The 15285-nt window shown below is 43.0% G+C and overlaps 1 protein-coding gene across 4 annotated transcripts in view; it reads left to right on the plus strand.

Moving 5' to 3' along the window:
* Positions 1-15285, plus strand: part of UBE3C (ubiquitin protein ligase E3C) — a 118062-nt gene that overhangs the window by 67873 nt on the left and 34904 nt on the right. For all 4 annotated transcript variants that reach the window (XM_082398823.1, XM_082398824.1, XM_082398825.1 and 1 more), the window contains 2 exons: positions 804-936; positions 9733-9980. In XM_082398823.1, the coding sequence (XP_082254949.1) occupies positions 804-936; positions 9733-9980 (381 nt within the window). The remainder of the gene's footprint in view (positions 1-803; positions 937-9732; positions 9981-15285) is intronic.

Genomic DNA, 15285 nt, shown 5'->3' on the forward strand with positions numbered 1-15285 from the left:
TGGAATTTGGTTTCTTTCCATGTGTTTCGTGGTTATTTATATCTTCTTAGAGTTAAAAAGTAACACCAGTGGAAAAAATCTCTAAAGTTGCCTAGTGCCTATCTGATTAAATAATTTATGTTTTTCTCATTAGATTGTTAATAGTTGACCATGATTTATAAAAGCATAATCCAATCAAATACCTCTTGAAAAAATGTTTTGCTTGTATTCACCAACTTACTTAGCAATTTCTAAAAACTACTACACTTCTCTACTTAGGTGATGGCTTCAAGAGGGTTTTTTTAGGTCTGCCCACTCTTTTCACAGGATGAACATTTAAAGCTATTGACATTTCTTCATTAAAACACATAGACACTCACATATACACATGGTGTTGCATAATTCCCGAGTGCCCTCTACTGGATTTTTAGCATAAAAAAAATTACTTGAATTTTATCACTATAGAGATATTCCTACTAATATTAATGTACAGCTTTCCAAAGCTACTCTTCTTCCCTCCACCATCTGGAGTTTTATATAAGGTTTCCAAAAGGAAATATTGAAAATATGCCATAGCATGGGATTTTTAAAATTTGTTGTAAAGTGGGGAAAAGGAACAATATTACAAATATATAAATACTGCACTTTTACTGATAAGGCATAAAATCAGTATCTGATACCTTGGCCTTTAAAATTTGTTTCAGAGTTTATGGAGATACAAAAGTTAAAGTTAAGATTTATTTACCAGTTTTTCCTTTTGGTTGCTTATGTTTATAACGAAAAATCTGTTGTTTCAAGTAACCTTATAATTTCCCCTCTGTTAGATCTTTCAAAGGTTGATTTATGCAGATAAGCAAGAAGTTCAAGGAGATGGTCCATTTCTGGATGGAATTAATGTCACAATAAGAAGAAATTATATTTATGAAGATGCTTATGACAAACTTTCCCCAGAAAATGGTATATATAATTCTCTCTGTATGTGTACATATGGCAGGGGGAGGCTGGGGGAGTATAGAAAAAGGTGATCATTAAACAATTAGTGTTGATTATCTTGTTCTGTAATGACTGTTCAAAACAAATGTAGTAGGTCAAATTTGGGGGATGTATATTATCAAATAATAATTCTAAGATTAACAAATAATTATTGCTACAGAAGCCTTTCAAATATTGATTTTTTTTTTTAAGGCAAAAAGCTCTTCTTTCCTCCAAATGTCTGTCTCTAAAATTTAGTTGACAAAAAAGCTATGATTCTAAAAATGTCGTATATAACAGTCTATTTATGTAAACATCATAAATTGTAAGCCAAGTTAAATACACTAGTATAAACACCATTGCAATCCAAATTTCTTTATCAAAGGTTAAGTGTGCTTCAATGACACTGCTATTAGATAAAAGAGAATTATATTGTAACAATAATTTGGACAGCATTTAGAGGTCAGTGACACATTTTGTCTTATGTTAATCTTTGACACCCAGTGTTAAAAGTTTTAGTGTTATTAATATATATATTAATAATTTTAACTTCAGAATATGGTATCCATGATATTATATTAAATCAGTGTTATATCAATGCAGGTATTAAAAACGAAAGCCTGGCAGGCTCCAGCTCACATCTTTGGGAGGTGCTGGCAGGTTGTCAGATACAGACAACCTTTTGCCTTTTCTTCCAGGGGAGTAATTTCATTTTCTTCTAGGAAAGCAAAACCTCTCATTTTGAATACTTTTCTTTCTTCTTAGATAAAGAGCTAATTTTGTCATATTGTGGAACAGTGGAGGAACGCTAACGTCACTTGTTCCCTTACTCTGTTCCAGGTTTTGTGTGCAGAATTTTTGTCTTTCACCCAGCTTAGTTTTGTCGTTTAATCTGTGCCATTGCCCTCTGAGGTCACGTATCACAGACTGAGACAGAGTTTTAACTCAAGTCTGACACAGGCTGTGAGCTCTCCCCTATACCAGGTTACTGTTGCCTAGGATGTCGTGTTTTCAAAACTTTTTGTATGAGTGGGGCAGAAATCAGGTATTCTGACACCTAGTCTAACGTATTTTTGGGGAAAAAAAAGTTCTCCCTCCTTTGGGATCTGCAGTCCTTCATAATGAATTACAGTAGCTGTGGTGTGTGTTACGTGTTACTGTGCTAGCAGTTTCTGTGTCTGTGTCTCCCGCTTGGCTGAGGCCCTCACGGTCTGAGATGGGATCCTGAATCCTTGTTCAGCCCACCCAGCTAGCTAGTGCTCAGTAGATGTTTGTTGAATTTGTGATTGGAAGCAAGAAAGACAAGCGCTCTAACGACGGAGTCATCAGTTGGCAGACGGCTGGCAGAGTGTTCAGAGAAGAGCTGAGATGTGCTGGATGCTGGAGGGCTTCCTCAGACGCAGGGCGTGAGCCAGGGCTTGGGAGCCGTGTCTCCCAGGCTGGGTCACCGCGAAGGGCCTGGACGTTCGCAGCCGACCCGGTTCTGCACTTGGTGGACTTGGGCTTCCTGCAGGTCCTGCTTCCTGCAGGCTAGTGTATGTCCGTGAGCTCTTCAGCCAGAATGAGAACATGTGCTTAGCAGCGATTTTCAGTTAACTTTATTTCATGGAGATTAAGACATTACTGCTCAGTGATAATAAGCCCCAAATTTCCTAATGAATCCTTAAGCTTAAAAATGATTTAAAAGTTAATCACACTCCAGCTCTCTAGTTGTGCAGGCTGACAGTCTCACTGAGTTAAAAGATTTTGGAAAAATCTTACAATATTTATGTTATAATGCCTTAAATCTTTACAAGTGTTCTCTCAGGCCTTCTTAATAAGAATTTTTAAACCATATGTCATAATTGTTTGGTATTTTGCTATGCAAATTGTAAAATTAAATATCATCTCAGAATGTTTAATTTACTTATGGAAAATTGGTTTGAAGTGCTTCGTTGACTGATCATTTACATATAATCAATTAATAGGATTATTCCATACACCATCTAGTCATTAAAGCAAATCCATTCTTTATGGGTTCTTATATCTCATATCATCTCAGAACAGTTTTCTAAAGTGTGGGTTTCGCCCCATCTGGCAAGTGAACTGACCTGGTGGAGCTCAGAGAAGTTGAGTGACTTCTTTTTGCAGTAGGGAGCTAAGCAAGCAGAGTGACACGGGTCCTGGCGCGGTGATGCCACGCACGCTCTTTCCACCGTGCCACCACCCGGCAGCATTTTACCTGGGTGAGAGCGTGGGTTGGATGTTAATTTCTCCTTGTGGAGACTATGGAGAAGTGACCGTATCTGCTCTCAGGAGTGTTGTGAGGGTTATAGAGCTGGTACGTACGTCACAGTGAGCTCTTGGTGTCATCCATTGTCTGGGATGGGATTTGCTAGAGCTGGCTCTGAGCTGTTCTGGACTCCATTCCTGAGAGCCTCACTTGTGCTCTTGTGTGTTGGTTGGTTTGATTCTGTTTTGCTGAATGGGCAGGGTTTATTACACTGTTTTTCTGAAGAAGAAGTGATAATCGGGTAAAATCAAAGTACAGTTGACCCTTGAACAATGCAGGTTTGAACTGTGCGGGTCCACTTATGCAGATTTTTTTCAAGAAATATATTGCCAAACTTTTTGGAGATTTATAACAATTAGAAAAAACTTGCAGATAAACCACGTAACCTAGAAATACTGAAAAAATTAAGAAAAAGGTATATCATGAGTGCATAAAATATACGTATTGATAGATACTAGTCTGTTTTATCATTTACTGTCAGAAGCATACACAGATCTATTATAAGAAGTTAAAGTTTATCAAAACTTACAGAAACACTTGTAGAAGGTGTGTGGCGCCCTTCACAGTTAGGAGAAGTGTAAACAAACGTGCAGGTGCCTGTAGCGCACGCTGTCCTGCTTTAACAATCTCTTAGCCGCCTCTTGTTGCTCCTGCACTGAGTTCAGTGTGGTGTGGACCCCCTTGAGACAAGCGTGACCCTCATCACCTCCGCCTGAGCACGTCCCCTCCAGGAGACCGCGAATCCAGTAAAAAGTGATGGCTCGCGGTTCTCGTTATTTTCCCTTGTGTCTAGTGCAGCCCTGTGAACTTAGCGAACACCAGGGACCAACACAGAGTGCTGCCAGTGATGCCGGACCTGCTCCCAAGAAGCAGAGAAAAGTCACGACATTACGAGAAAACATTGGGCTGTTCGATGTGTACCTGCAGCTCTGGTTACTGCCGCTTCACGACAAATGAATCCACCGTGAGGACCGTTGTAAAAAAAAAAAATAAGAAAAGGAAATTTGTGAGGCTGTGGCAGCAGCTACACCAGCAGGCACAAAACCCTTGTAATTTTTGTGACATACCTTTTTATCTCATATTGAAAATGCGTGCAGGATTGCTGTAAGAAAGGCATATCTGTAGACTCTAAATATGATTTGAGAAAAAGTAAAGTCTTTATATATGACAACATTTTTTTTCTTCTATGCATGTTTTATTAATTCTCTAAATGTTTAATTTCCAATGACATTGATGTCATTGAAAATTAGTAAGAAACTGTGATGTATTATTTTCATAACATAATATTTTAAGTTTACATATTTTATTTATACAAAAGCCAGATATGTTTTCAGTTAATTTACTTTTTCTAAAAAATTTTCAAACTCAGAAAATATATCCATATGTTTTGTTAAAGGTTTGCATTTCCCTTACATACTTTCAAATTTACTTTCTCTTACTGGTCGTAAAAAAAGAACAAACCCGACTTCCCTGGTGGCGCAGTGGTTGAGAATCCACCTGCCAGTGCAGGGGACACGGGTTCTAGCCCTGGTCTGGGAAGATCCCACATGCCGCGGAGCAACTAGGCCCGTGAGCCACAACTACTGAGCCTGCACGTCTAGAGCCTGTGCTCCCAACAAGAGAGGCCGTGATGGTGAGAGGCCCGCACACCACGATGAAGAGTGGCCCCCGCTTGCCACAACTAGAGAAAGCCCTCACACAGAAATGAAGACCCAACACAGCCAAAAATAAATAAATAAATTAATTAATTAAAAAAAAAAAAAGAATAAACCATCCAATAACCATGTTGCTTTAAAAATTGTCAAGAGTTTTCAGGAGATCCTAAAAATTGTCAAGAGAGCCCTAAAATTTATTTCCAGTTTGTTCAAAATAGTGTGTTATACTGCTACTTCGTATCTTATATGACAACTTAAAGCAAAAAGAAGGTGAAGGATCAAAAGCTGAAGAATTTAATGCCGGCAAAGGATGTTTTGATAATTTTAGGAAGAAGCGTGGCTTTAAAATTGTCAAGATAACAGCAGGAGCAGCACCTGCCCACCAACAGGCAGCAGACGAGCTCCCAGACGCTGTTAAGAAAATCGTTGAGGAGAAGGGACATCTGCCTGAACAGGTTTTTAATGCAGGCGAAAGTGCCCCATTCTGGGGAAAAACTGCCACAAAGGACATTTTTTAGTAAGGAAGAGAAGTGAGCACAGCATTTAAGCAGGAAGGGACAGGAGTGCAGTTGGGTGTATGGTCAGGACTGCCCTCATCTATAAAGCTGCTCACCCCCAGCCTCTAGGGGAGAGATAAACACCAGCTGTCTGTCTTTTGGTTGGACAAGAAGAAGGCCTGGGCAGTGAGAGCCCTTTTTCTGGATTGGTTCCATCGATGCCTTGTCCTTGACATCAGGAAGCACCTTGTTGGTAAGGGATGGCCTTTACAGTTCTTTTGGTATTGGCAATGCCCTTAGCCACCCAGAAACCCATGAGTTCAACACCGAAGGCGTAGAAGTGGTCTGCTGGCTCACAAAACACATCTCTAATTCAGCCTCTAGATCAGGGGGCCATAGGGACCTTTCAGGCTCATTACACATGGTGCTCCGTGGAAAGGCTTGTCGACGCGATGTCAGAGAACCCAGCAGAGAGAACATCGTGAGAGTCTGGGAGGATCCTACCATTGATGATGCCATAGCTGTTATAGAAAGAGCCCTGAAAGCCACCAAGCCAGAAACAGTACAGTCCTGCTGGGGAAAAGTGTCCAGATGCTGTGCACGACTCCACAGGATTTACGTCAGAGCCAATCAAGGAAATCATGAAAGAGATTGTAAATATGGTAAAAAAAACGTGGGGTGAAGGCTTTCAAAATATGGATCTTGGAGAAAAAAGGCAAGAGCTAGTAGGCACCAGGTGAGAGGAGCTGACGGAAGATGAATGGGTGGAGATGAGAGCCTCTGAACCACAGCCAATGACGAGGACAAGATGCAGAAGAGCACCTGGCAGCAAGCTGACGGCAGGCCACCTGGCAGGAGGGTTCTGATTGTCCGACGTTGCTCTCGACTTTTACACCTTGGACCCTTCTGTGATATGGGCACTGAAACTAAAGCAAACAGTGGAAGAAGGATTGGTACCGCATAGAAACAGTTCTAGAGAAATAAAAGAGCAAAAAAGTCAGGCGGAAATTATGATCTATTCCCGTAAAGTTACAGCAAATGTGCCTGCCCCTCCTGCCTGCCCTTCCACCCCACCCCCCCCACCGCCGCCACCGCCTCCCCCTGCTCCACGTCCTCGGCCTCATCCGCGTGAGGACGGGGAGGACGAAGACCTTTGTGATGACCCACTTCCACTTCACAGTGAGCGGTCAGCACGCCGCGCAGTGAGCAACGCAGCTGTTGTGTATGTGAGTGTCCTCCTGGGAAAGTCTAAGAACTGTGTGAGACGTCTCTGTGTCATCATCATCGTCACCCAGGTGTTCATCGTGCAGACAGACCATCGTGTGCAGGACTTGTATTGAAGTGGACAGCCTGTGCTTACATAGGTGCAAAGTGAGTGATACTAACTCTACAATTAATAATGTGTTAGCTTTCTTACTCTCATCTCAAAACATTGCTTTCAAAGTTACGTTACTGTACAGTATGCCTCCCTCTCTCTTGTAATTGGAGAAACTGCTTATCAGCTTATCATCACAGGTAAGTGATTTTTAAAAACATGTAACAATGTTACCAATACTGTATTATGAATATGACTGTAATGGTGTATGCCATAAACACTCTATAAGGATTCATTCCTTAGTGTATAGGCTAGGCTACCGTAAACAATCATATTCTTGATGCTTTGTTATCAGTGCATGAATCGTTATACCTGTAAACAAATGAGAATTTCTTTTTCACATTATCGTTTCATTTTTGATGTCTAGTGTTAGTAATGTGTGTAACGTCTACAGTGTTTCGTATCGTATAAGACAGTGTTGATGTAGGTACTGACAGCCAGGCGATTCATCTTGAAAGCAGATGATGTCAACTTGACATGGCAATAAATACAGTACAGTACTGTGAATGTATTTTCTCTTCCTTATGATTTTCTTAATAACATTTTCCTTTTCCTAGCTTACTTTATTGTAAGAGTAGAGTATATAATACGTATACCATACAAAATACGTGTTAATCGACGGTTTATGTTGTCGGTAAGGTTTCTGGTCAACGGTGGGCTATTAGTAGTTAAGTTTTGGGGGAGTCAAAAGTTATACGTGGATTTTCAACTGTGTGTGGGCCCCTAAGCTCTGAATTCTTCAAGGGTCAACTGTAATATATGACTTAGGTCCCCCCCGCCCCAACCTTACTGTATAAGTAGATACTTTTAATTTGTCTTTTGAATCAAGTAGTGGCAAGATACCTAGAAGACTAGATTTGATTCTAAAAATATTGTGCTATTGTATATTGCTGTTTACAGAAATGAGCTTCAGGGAACCACAGAATCTCAGTTCTAGCCACAATTGAGAGGTGACGTCTGTGAGTGGCTGTGGGGCCTCTGAGATACAAAGACCCGCCCCCCACCACAGCCTAGAAGATTAGTGCTGCGGTTTGAATGAGAGAGTTAACGGGCGGGCCTTGGCTGAGCATTTACCACTTACAAAATGTTTACACTTCGAATTTTTCAAAAACCTGCTGCTGCTAACTGTTGACATTCAGTTTGAGAAATACTGTGCGTGACAAATAAAAGCTTATAGTTTATCCTGAAAACTGAGTATTGAGAGGATATATGTAAAGGTCGCAAAGAGCCAACTGTATTTTTGTGTTGCATCCACGGTTATCTGCCTAGAATTCTTTCTGCATTTTACCTAGGCCTTGAGAGTGAACATATTTGGTAATTGTATTGATCAAAATAGATGCAAATAACATTGTTTGTGGAATTTAATCATCAGTGAAAAGCATGTTCTTCGTTTAAGTGTAGTTAAATTTTAAAAATAAAAGAATGTGTTTTAGTAGAAAAGAACCTATGCTTTGTAGGTAATAGACATGTTTTAAAATTACAGCACTACCCTTTACAATATTAGCTGTATGTCCTTGGGTAAATCATTCAACCTTCCCTGTCCTTGGGTTTCTCACACGAGAATGGGGACATTCTTAACCCAGAGGTTGTTAAAGGGTTGGAAGTGATTAACGTGTGTGAAATTCCTGGCGCGAGTTCTGCCAGCTCGGGGTAGACGTCAGCGGTGGTTATTCCCTCACAAGCACGAGCGCAAGAGGGCGCTGCCGCCGCCTCTGGTTGGGTTTGTTTACCCCTGAGGGAGGTGTGGGCACTGCACTGCCCTAGAGGAGAGCTCGCCGGGCGCAGCTTTTGTCCCTGTGGCAGGATGGGTGGGCGGCCCTCTCCTGTGCAGGCGCCGTGGGCCTCAGTCCACACGTTGAACTGTCGGCCCTGTTTGAAGTGTAGTATAGAATATTCACACCCCAGGTCCTGTGACCTCAGTACTGACACTCGCACATCACAGTGCTGGGGTTCAGCTGAACCGACATTCTGCTAAACCCCTTCCCGGGGTGTTTTCTAGAGCTCATCTGTCCCCTGAGATGCTTTGGGTCAGATACGTGTGGGCGACTGCAGGCTGCCGGAAAGACAGCTGCAGCGCGGACGCGGGTGCAGCCCTGCGACCTGGCTTCAGTTTCCCTCCACCTGCGGCTCTTGACGTGCAGAACACCTGAAGGACGTTGGTGGGCAACGATGAGGGACGTGTCAGTGACTTTGTCAGACCTGTTCCCTGACTAAGCCAGGGAGCCCCTGGTTTTGACTTGTGGTAGAATCACGTCTACTGGCCCGTATTTGGGGCCTGTGCCCTGAAGCCTGTGTCGGAGGCTATTGTATTCATTGCAAGTGAGTCTGGGGCCTGGCGTCCCTGCTTTTGCAGTGTTGTCCTTATGAGGACCTGTGTGGAAATGCCCCTCACATGTCAGGCAGACTTAAGCAACTTAAAAATTGCCTATTGTGGCACATTATGTAACCAAAAATTTCCCCCATTTTTCAGCCAAACATCGTTTTAACTGATGTAGATTCTGGTGTTCTGACTCTCGTGTCCTTCGCCTCTTTCAAAAGGTCTTTGTAATGTTAACTTCATTGACATCTGCTTTGTTCATTTATCTTTTTGCCTTTCTTGGTAATAGTTTTCTGTTCCAGTATTATCCTTAGGTCCTCCATTCCATTCCCCTTCTCCTGGTATTTGAGTTTGTTACATCCTTTAGCATATGTGGGATAACTGTATTTTCTGCTAAACACACCTCCCCCCGCCTCACTCCATTCTTAATCTGTCAATATCAGTGCAAAGGAACGTCTCTCGTCTTCCCATTGTAGGCTCTGAGGGAAATACTGGTCAGTCTGTCTCATTGTCTCTTTTTAATGTTGATTTTTTTTTTTTTAAGTCTTGCATTAAAATATTTTTAATATTCTTGCTCCCCTTACCTAATTTCCTATAATACCAGCTTATTTTATTGCTTTTTAAAAAAATATTTTCTCCTTGCCCCATCCCCCCTCTTTTAACAGAGCCTGATTTGAAAAAGCGGATCCGTGTGCACTTACTCAATGCACATGGCCTGGACGAAGCTGGCATTGACGGTGGTGGTATTTTCAGAGAGTTTCTAAATGAACTACTGAAGTCGGGGTTTAACCCCAACCAGGGCTTCTTTAAGACCACTAACGAAGGGCTGCTGTACCCCAACCCAGCTGCCCAGATGCTTGTGGGGGAGTCCTTTGCCAGACATTACTACTTCCTGGGCAGGATGCTTGGAAAGGTAAAGTAAACTTTATGTCAAAACGGATCTCAGACCACGGGGTGTGGAAATTCGGTGCTTCTGTGTGGTTACCGTCTGTTTCATTGAAGATCTTTATTCAGGATTGTTAAGTAATTTTGATGAACCCCTGAATCGTGTTTTCTTACATAATAACTGCTTTATAGCATTATACATTTCATACACAGTTACGTACATTAAAAAATTATTGATATAGTGTAGAAAACATGGGGATCATGATATAAAATTCTGTCTATACAGATAAAATTCTGTTTATCTGCTAGCATAGGTATGAGTACTGTAAATATTTTGTCTTTTCACAGTTGCTCTTGTTGATAATCAGTGTTAAAAGTGATTCTTTTAAGATTCTATAAAATTTTCAAAGTGCTGTGAGCTGGAAGGCCACAGTTATTCAGTGTAGTTTAAGTGTTATATATGTTGTATGCAGATTCTTGAAAATTGGCCACTTAAGGATATTACGGTAATGCTGTAGTAACCAGCATGTCACACCTGATGGTATACGCCACCTATACAAACACGCCTTACCCTTTATTGTAAATGAAAGGAAAACTTAGTTATAGAACGTAGTGGAAACTCCCTAGTTAATGGTGAAACTGTCAAAGCACACCTTCCCATTAAAGTCAGGAACAGGACGAAGGTACCCACTGAGGCCAGTCCCACTTACTGTTGAACTAGAGCAGTGCTGGCCTGAGTCTGTTCAGGCTGCTGTAACAAGATCCCACAGACTGGGTGGCTTACAGACAACAGAAATTGACTTCTCACAGTTCTGGAGCCTGGCGTCTGAGATCAGGGCGCCGCGTGGTTTTATCTGGTGGAGGCCCCCTTCCTGGTTCAGAGCTGGTGCCTGCTCCCTGGGTCTTCACATGGCGGAAGGGGGCGAGGGAGCTCCGTGGGGCTTCTTTGCAAGGGCTCTAATCCCATTCACACAGGCTCCACTAACCCTCGTGCCCTAAGCACCGGGGGCCCCACCTCCTGACGCCGTCACAGTGTGTGTGGGGTTTGGGGGAAACGCAGACGTTCAGACCGTGGCATAGCTTGTGGGCTGCCATGGGGGGGACGCAGGAGGTGGGGCTCCAGTTACGTTGGGAGGGGCTCTTCCCCACAGCTCGGGTCCAGTCCCCCAAGAAAGGGATTCTTCTTTTTTTTCTTTTTAATTGATTACTAGCATTTTACATTAGGGAAACGTTTACATACAAGGTTATTTTGTTTGCTTCTTTGCATTTAAATAGTGTTGATGATTACTAATCCTAACAGGATGTGGCTGGCAAGTGTCCCACTAAAATCAGTAATTGAAACTTACGCCCAGCTGCTGCAAGTGAGGCGGAAAATCATCTGGTTATTCCCGTAGGAAATTGAAAATGAATGATTCTTGGTTTTTGAATGAATGAATGAATTCATTCCACCAGTCGTAACTTACAGAGCATGGTGCGTTTGGGGAAGTGTGCAAGGATTCCCCGGTACTCAGACTAACTACCAAGTACTCACGGTCATGACAGACAAAAAGTTTTACCCCAGGTCCACCGTCTGAGTCAGCGGCCCATTGCAGCGTCTGGCGGGTGGAGGTGGGAGGACCGTGCGGGTGCTGCGGTCCAGCCTCGGGCCTCCTGGCCGGCCCGCCTCGTCAGAGTGAGGAGACGTCTTCTGCCCCCTTCCTGGCTCCCAGCACCCACTTCTGCCAGGCACTGGGGCCCAGTTCAGAAGATCCCCTCCTCAAGTTAGTTCCCGTTTCTCTTCGTACTGGGATGTTTCTTGCAGTGTAGAAGAAAGAGGTAACTTCTCCCGGTTCTGTGAAGTATCGTGCATGGTGCACACACCGTGGCCACTGACTGCTGAGGTTGATAATAAGTGAAGTTCATGCTTTATGTTGCCCAAGAACCTGGGTGTGTTGTTATATAGACAGGTAAACATTGTTCATGGTATTTTGGGGAAATTTGTTAGGGTTTTTGGATCGTTTAGGAATGCATTTTTATTTCCACTGTTTGAAATAGTAGAATAGGAACGCCTGATATTTAATATTTACTATCCAACACATTTTTAGAGACGGGCTAGATTATAACACAAGGATTGTAATCAGTACGGCTTCTGAAAGTCAAAGGAGTGACCAGAGGTGACAATCTGAAACTAAGGGCAGCAAACTACAGCCCCTGAGCAAGTCTACCCACCTATTTTACTGTTTGTTTGTTTTCTTTTTTTTAAAAAAAAGGCTTTACTGGAATGTCATTTCCATATTGTCTGTGGCTGCTTTCCCCGGGGGCAGAGCTGAGCGGGCAGAGCTGAGCGGTGCTGAAGTATGTGCTGCTGGGCCCTTTCCAGGACACGTTTGCCAGCCCTGCCGTGGAACCCGCCGGCAGCCAGACCATAAAGGGCCGGTGTGTCCCATGATGAAAAGTTGGCTCTTCATCCTGTGGGTCGTGCAGAATCACTGTGTTCAGCAAATGGCTGAGCTGACAGACTTAGTGCATTTTTAGGGAGACCCTGTGGAACCCATGCAGATAATGGCTTTCAGAGACGAGGACAGCAATCCGGTCCTGAGTGATGGTGCCCTGATTACCTAGCGTCATACTGTGAGGTCAGGTCAGCTGAGGACTGAAATGTGACCTCTGCATTTATCAGCAAGTTTTTGTTTTCTGGGTGTTTTTTTCTTGTAACATTTTATTGAGATAGAATTCTCAAACCATGCAATTCACCCATCTAAAAAGTACAATTCAGTGGTTTCGGTGCATTCACAGATTTGTACGACCGTCACTACAGATTTAGAACATTTTCATCACCTGTATCCATTAACAGTCACTTCTCCCTTCCCACCCCCAAGACCTAGGCAAACACTAATCTACTTTTTCTTATTCTACTATTAATTAATCTATTAAGGTACCGTTTGTCTCTTATTTGTGTCCTTATTCTGCACATTTCCTATAAATTGAATCATAAAATATGTGGCCTTTTGTGATTGGCTTCTGTCACTTAGCAGGTTTTCAAGGATCACTCAAGTTGTGCCATGTGTCAGTACTTCATTCCTTTTATTGCCAATTAATATTCTGTTGTAGGATAACCACATTTATGTAACCATCCCTCGGCTGGTGGACATGAGGGTAGTCGTTGGTGATGTTTTTAGTGGGGTGGCCTGATAGAAATGAGTTTGCTTCGGGGTGAGGTAAAGGAAATGGAAGGTTTACAGATGGAAAGAGTGTCGGTCGCCTTTTCAGCCTACTTGGCTCCCAAGGGAAGGAGAGAGAAGATCTCTAGAGAAAGAACAAGTTCCAGAGAAGAATGGGAGGATGGTTTGGTTGGTGTTCAAAGATAGGGTAGCAATCTTCGGTGAAGTGTCCATGGATAAAGAACCAGACCGGGGGGCGGCCTGGGATCCTGGGAGAGACACAGCAAAGAACCGATGAGCAGGTGTGACCCAGAGCTGCACCCTCTGCAGGAACTTGCCGCGATGGCGCACGTGTTGTCCGGCTGCCCTGGGGCTGGTGCAGGGAATCTCCTTGTGATGTCGTCGTTCTCATCAGCTTGGGCGTCAGCAGCCACTGTGGCTCGTGGCTGCGGCGTTGAGCAGCCCTGGGGCCGGTGGAGGGCCAGGGGCCATCTCTGCTAGACGAGGCGAGAGGGGGCGGCCACTGGTGAACGCCCGGCTGACGCAGGGCTGCGCTGTGGTGTCTGGAGAGACTGCAGAGTGAGCACATGGGGAGGAGGGCCCGAGGAGGTGGGGTCTCAGTAGGGAAGAAAGCGTACCGAGGAGGAGGGGTGAGCAATGTGCTGAAGGCAGCTGGGAGGTGAGGAAGGTGGGGCTACGAGGGGCGCAGCTCTGCTCAGGGCGGGGACACTGAGCCAGTGGCAGGCTGAGTGCAAGCCACGCTCGGAGCTCTGTGTCCAGGGGTGATTACTCAGCAGCTTTACCGTCTTTGAATAAGTAATTAAGAAACTAATGTTGCTACGTAATTATTTTCTATAAAAATTAATCAGAACTATAATCATTTTCAACTTTACAATTAAATTCCTTTATTTGTAGTTCTGTTCTCTGTGGTACGTATTATACTAAACAGACCTTCCCTTGAAGCTTAGTGTATGGAGTTGCCCATTTGAGAAGCAGCTTAATTAAAAATTGATGCCTGCACAGCAGATGATGCTCTTGTGACTTATTCTGAAGTAACACTTTTTTTGAAGTACGATTCACATTCCATAAAATTCAGCCTTTTAAAGAGTACAGTTCAGTGGTTGTTAGTGTATTCACTGAGTTGTGCAGCCATGTGCACTATAATTTCAGAACAGATCCTGAAAAAGGGAACCCCATGTTCATCAGCAGTTGTTCCAGCGTTCTGCTCCAGGCCCGTCAGCCCTGGGCTACCACCAACCCACTTCCTGTCTCTGTGATCTGCGTGTTCTGGACATTTCTTATAAAGGGAATCACACAATATGTGGCCTTTTGTGACTGATTTCTTTGCCTCAGCGTAATGTTTTCAAGGTTCCTCCATGTTGTAGCATATATCAGTACTTCATTCCTTCTTTGTCTGAATCATGTTCCATCCTGTGACTGTGTACCGCAGCTTATCAGTTCGTCATGTGATGGATTGTTGGGTTGTTTCCACTATTGGCTATTATGAGTAATGCTGCTGTGGACATTCGTGGACAGGACATTTTCATTTCTCTTACCAAGAAATACATACCTAGGAGTGGAAGTGTTGGGTCATATGGTGACTATATCAAAGTGTCCGCACCCTTTTACAATCCCACCAGCAATGTATGCGAGTTCCATTTTCTCCACATCCTTGCCAACACTTAACTATTGTCTGTCTTTTTTGTAACAGCCGTCCCGGTGGGTGTGAAGTGGTGTGTCATTATGGTTTTGATTTGCATTTTCCTGATGATTAATGATGTTGAACATCGTTTTGTGTGCTTCTTGTCTTCTGTGGAGAAATGTCTATTCAGGTCCATTGCCCATTTCTTAAATTGAGTTGTTTGCCTTTTATTAAGTCCTTTATATATTCTAGTTTCAAGTCCCTTATCAGGTATGTGGTCTGCGAATATTATCTCCTTTTCTTTGGGTTGTCTTTCATTTTCTTGATGTTCTCCTTAGAAGCACAAAAGTTTTTAATTTTGTTTTTCTTTTGTTGCCTTATCTAAGAAACCATTGCCTAATCCAGGGTCACAAAAATATATACCTGAATGTTCTTCTAAGAGTTTTGTAGTTTTAGCTCTTACATTTATGTCTTTGATTTTTTTTTTTTAACATCTTTATTGGAGTATAATTGCTTTACAATGGTGTGTTAGTTTCTGCTTTATAACAAAG

The sequence above is a fragment of the Balaenoptera borealis genome, assembly GCF_965194805.1.
Source record: "Balaenoptera borealis genome assembly, chromosome: 7".
Classification (NCBI taxonomy): Eukaryota; Metazoa; Chordata; class Mammalia; order Artiodactyla; family Balaenopteridae; genus Balaenoptera; species Balaenoptera borealis.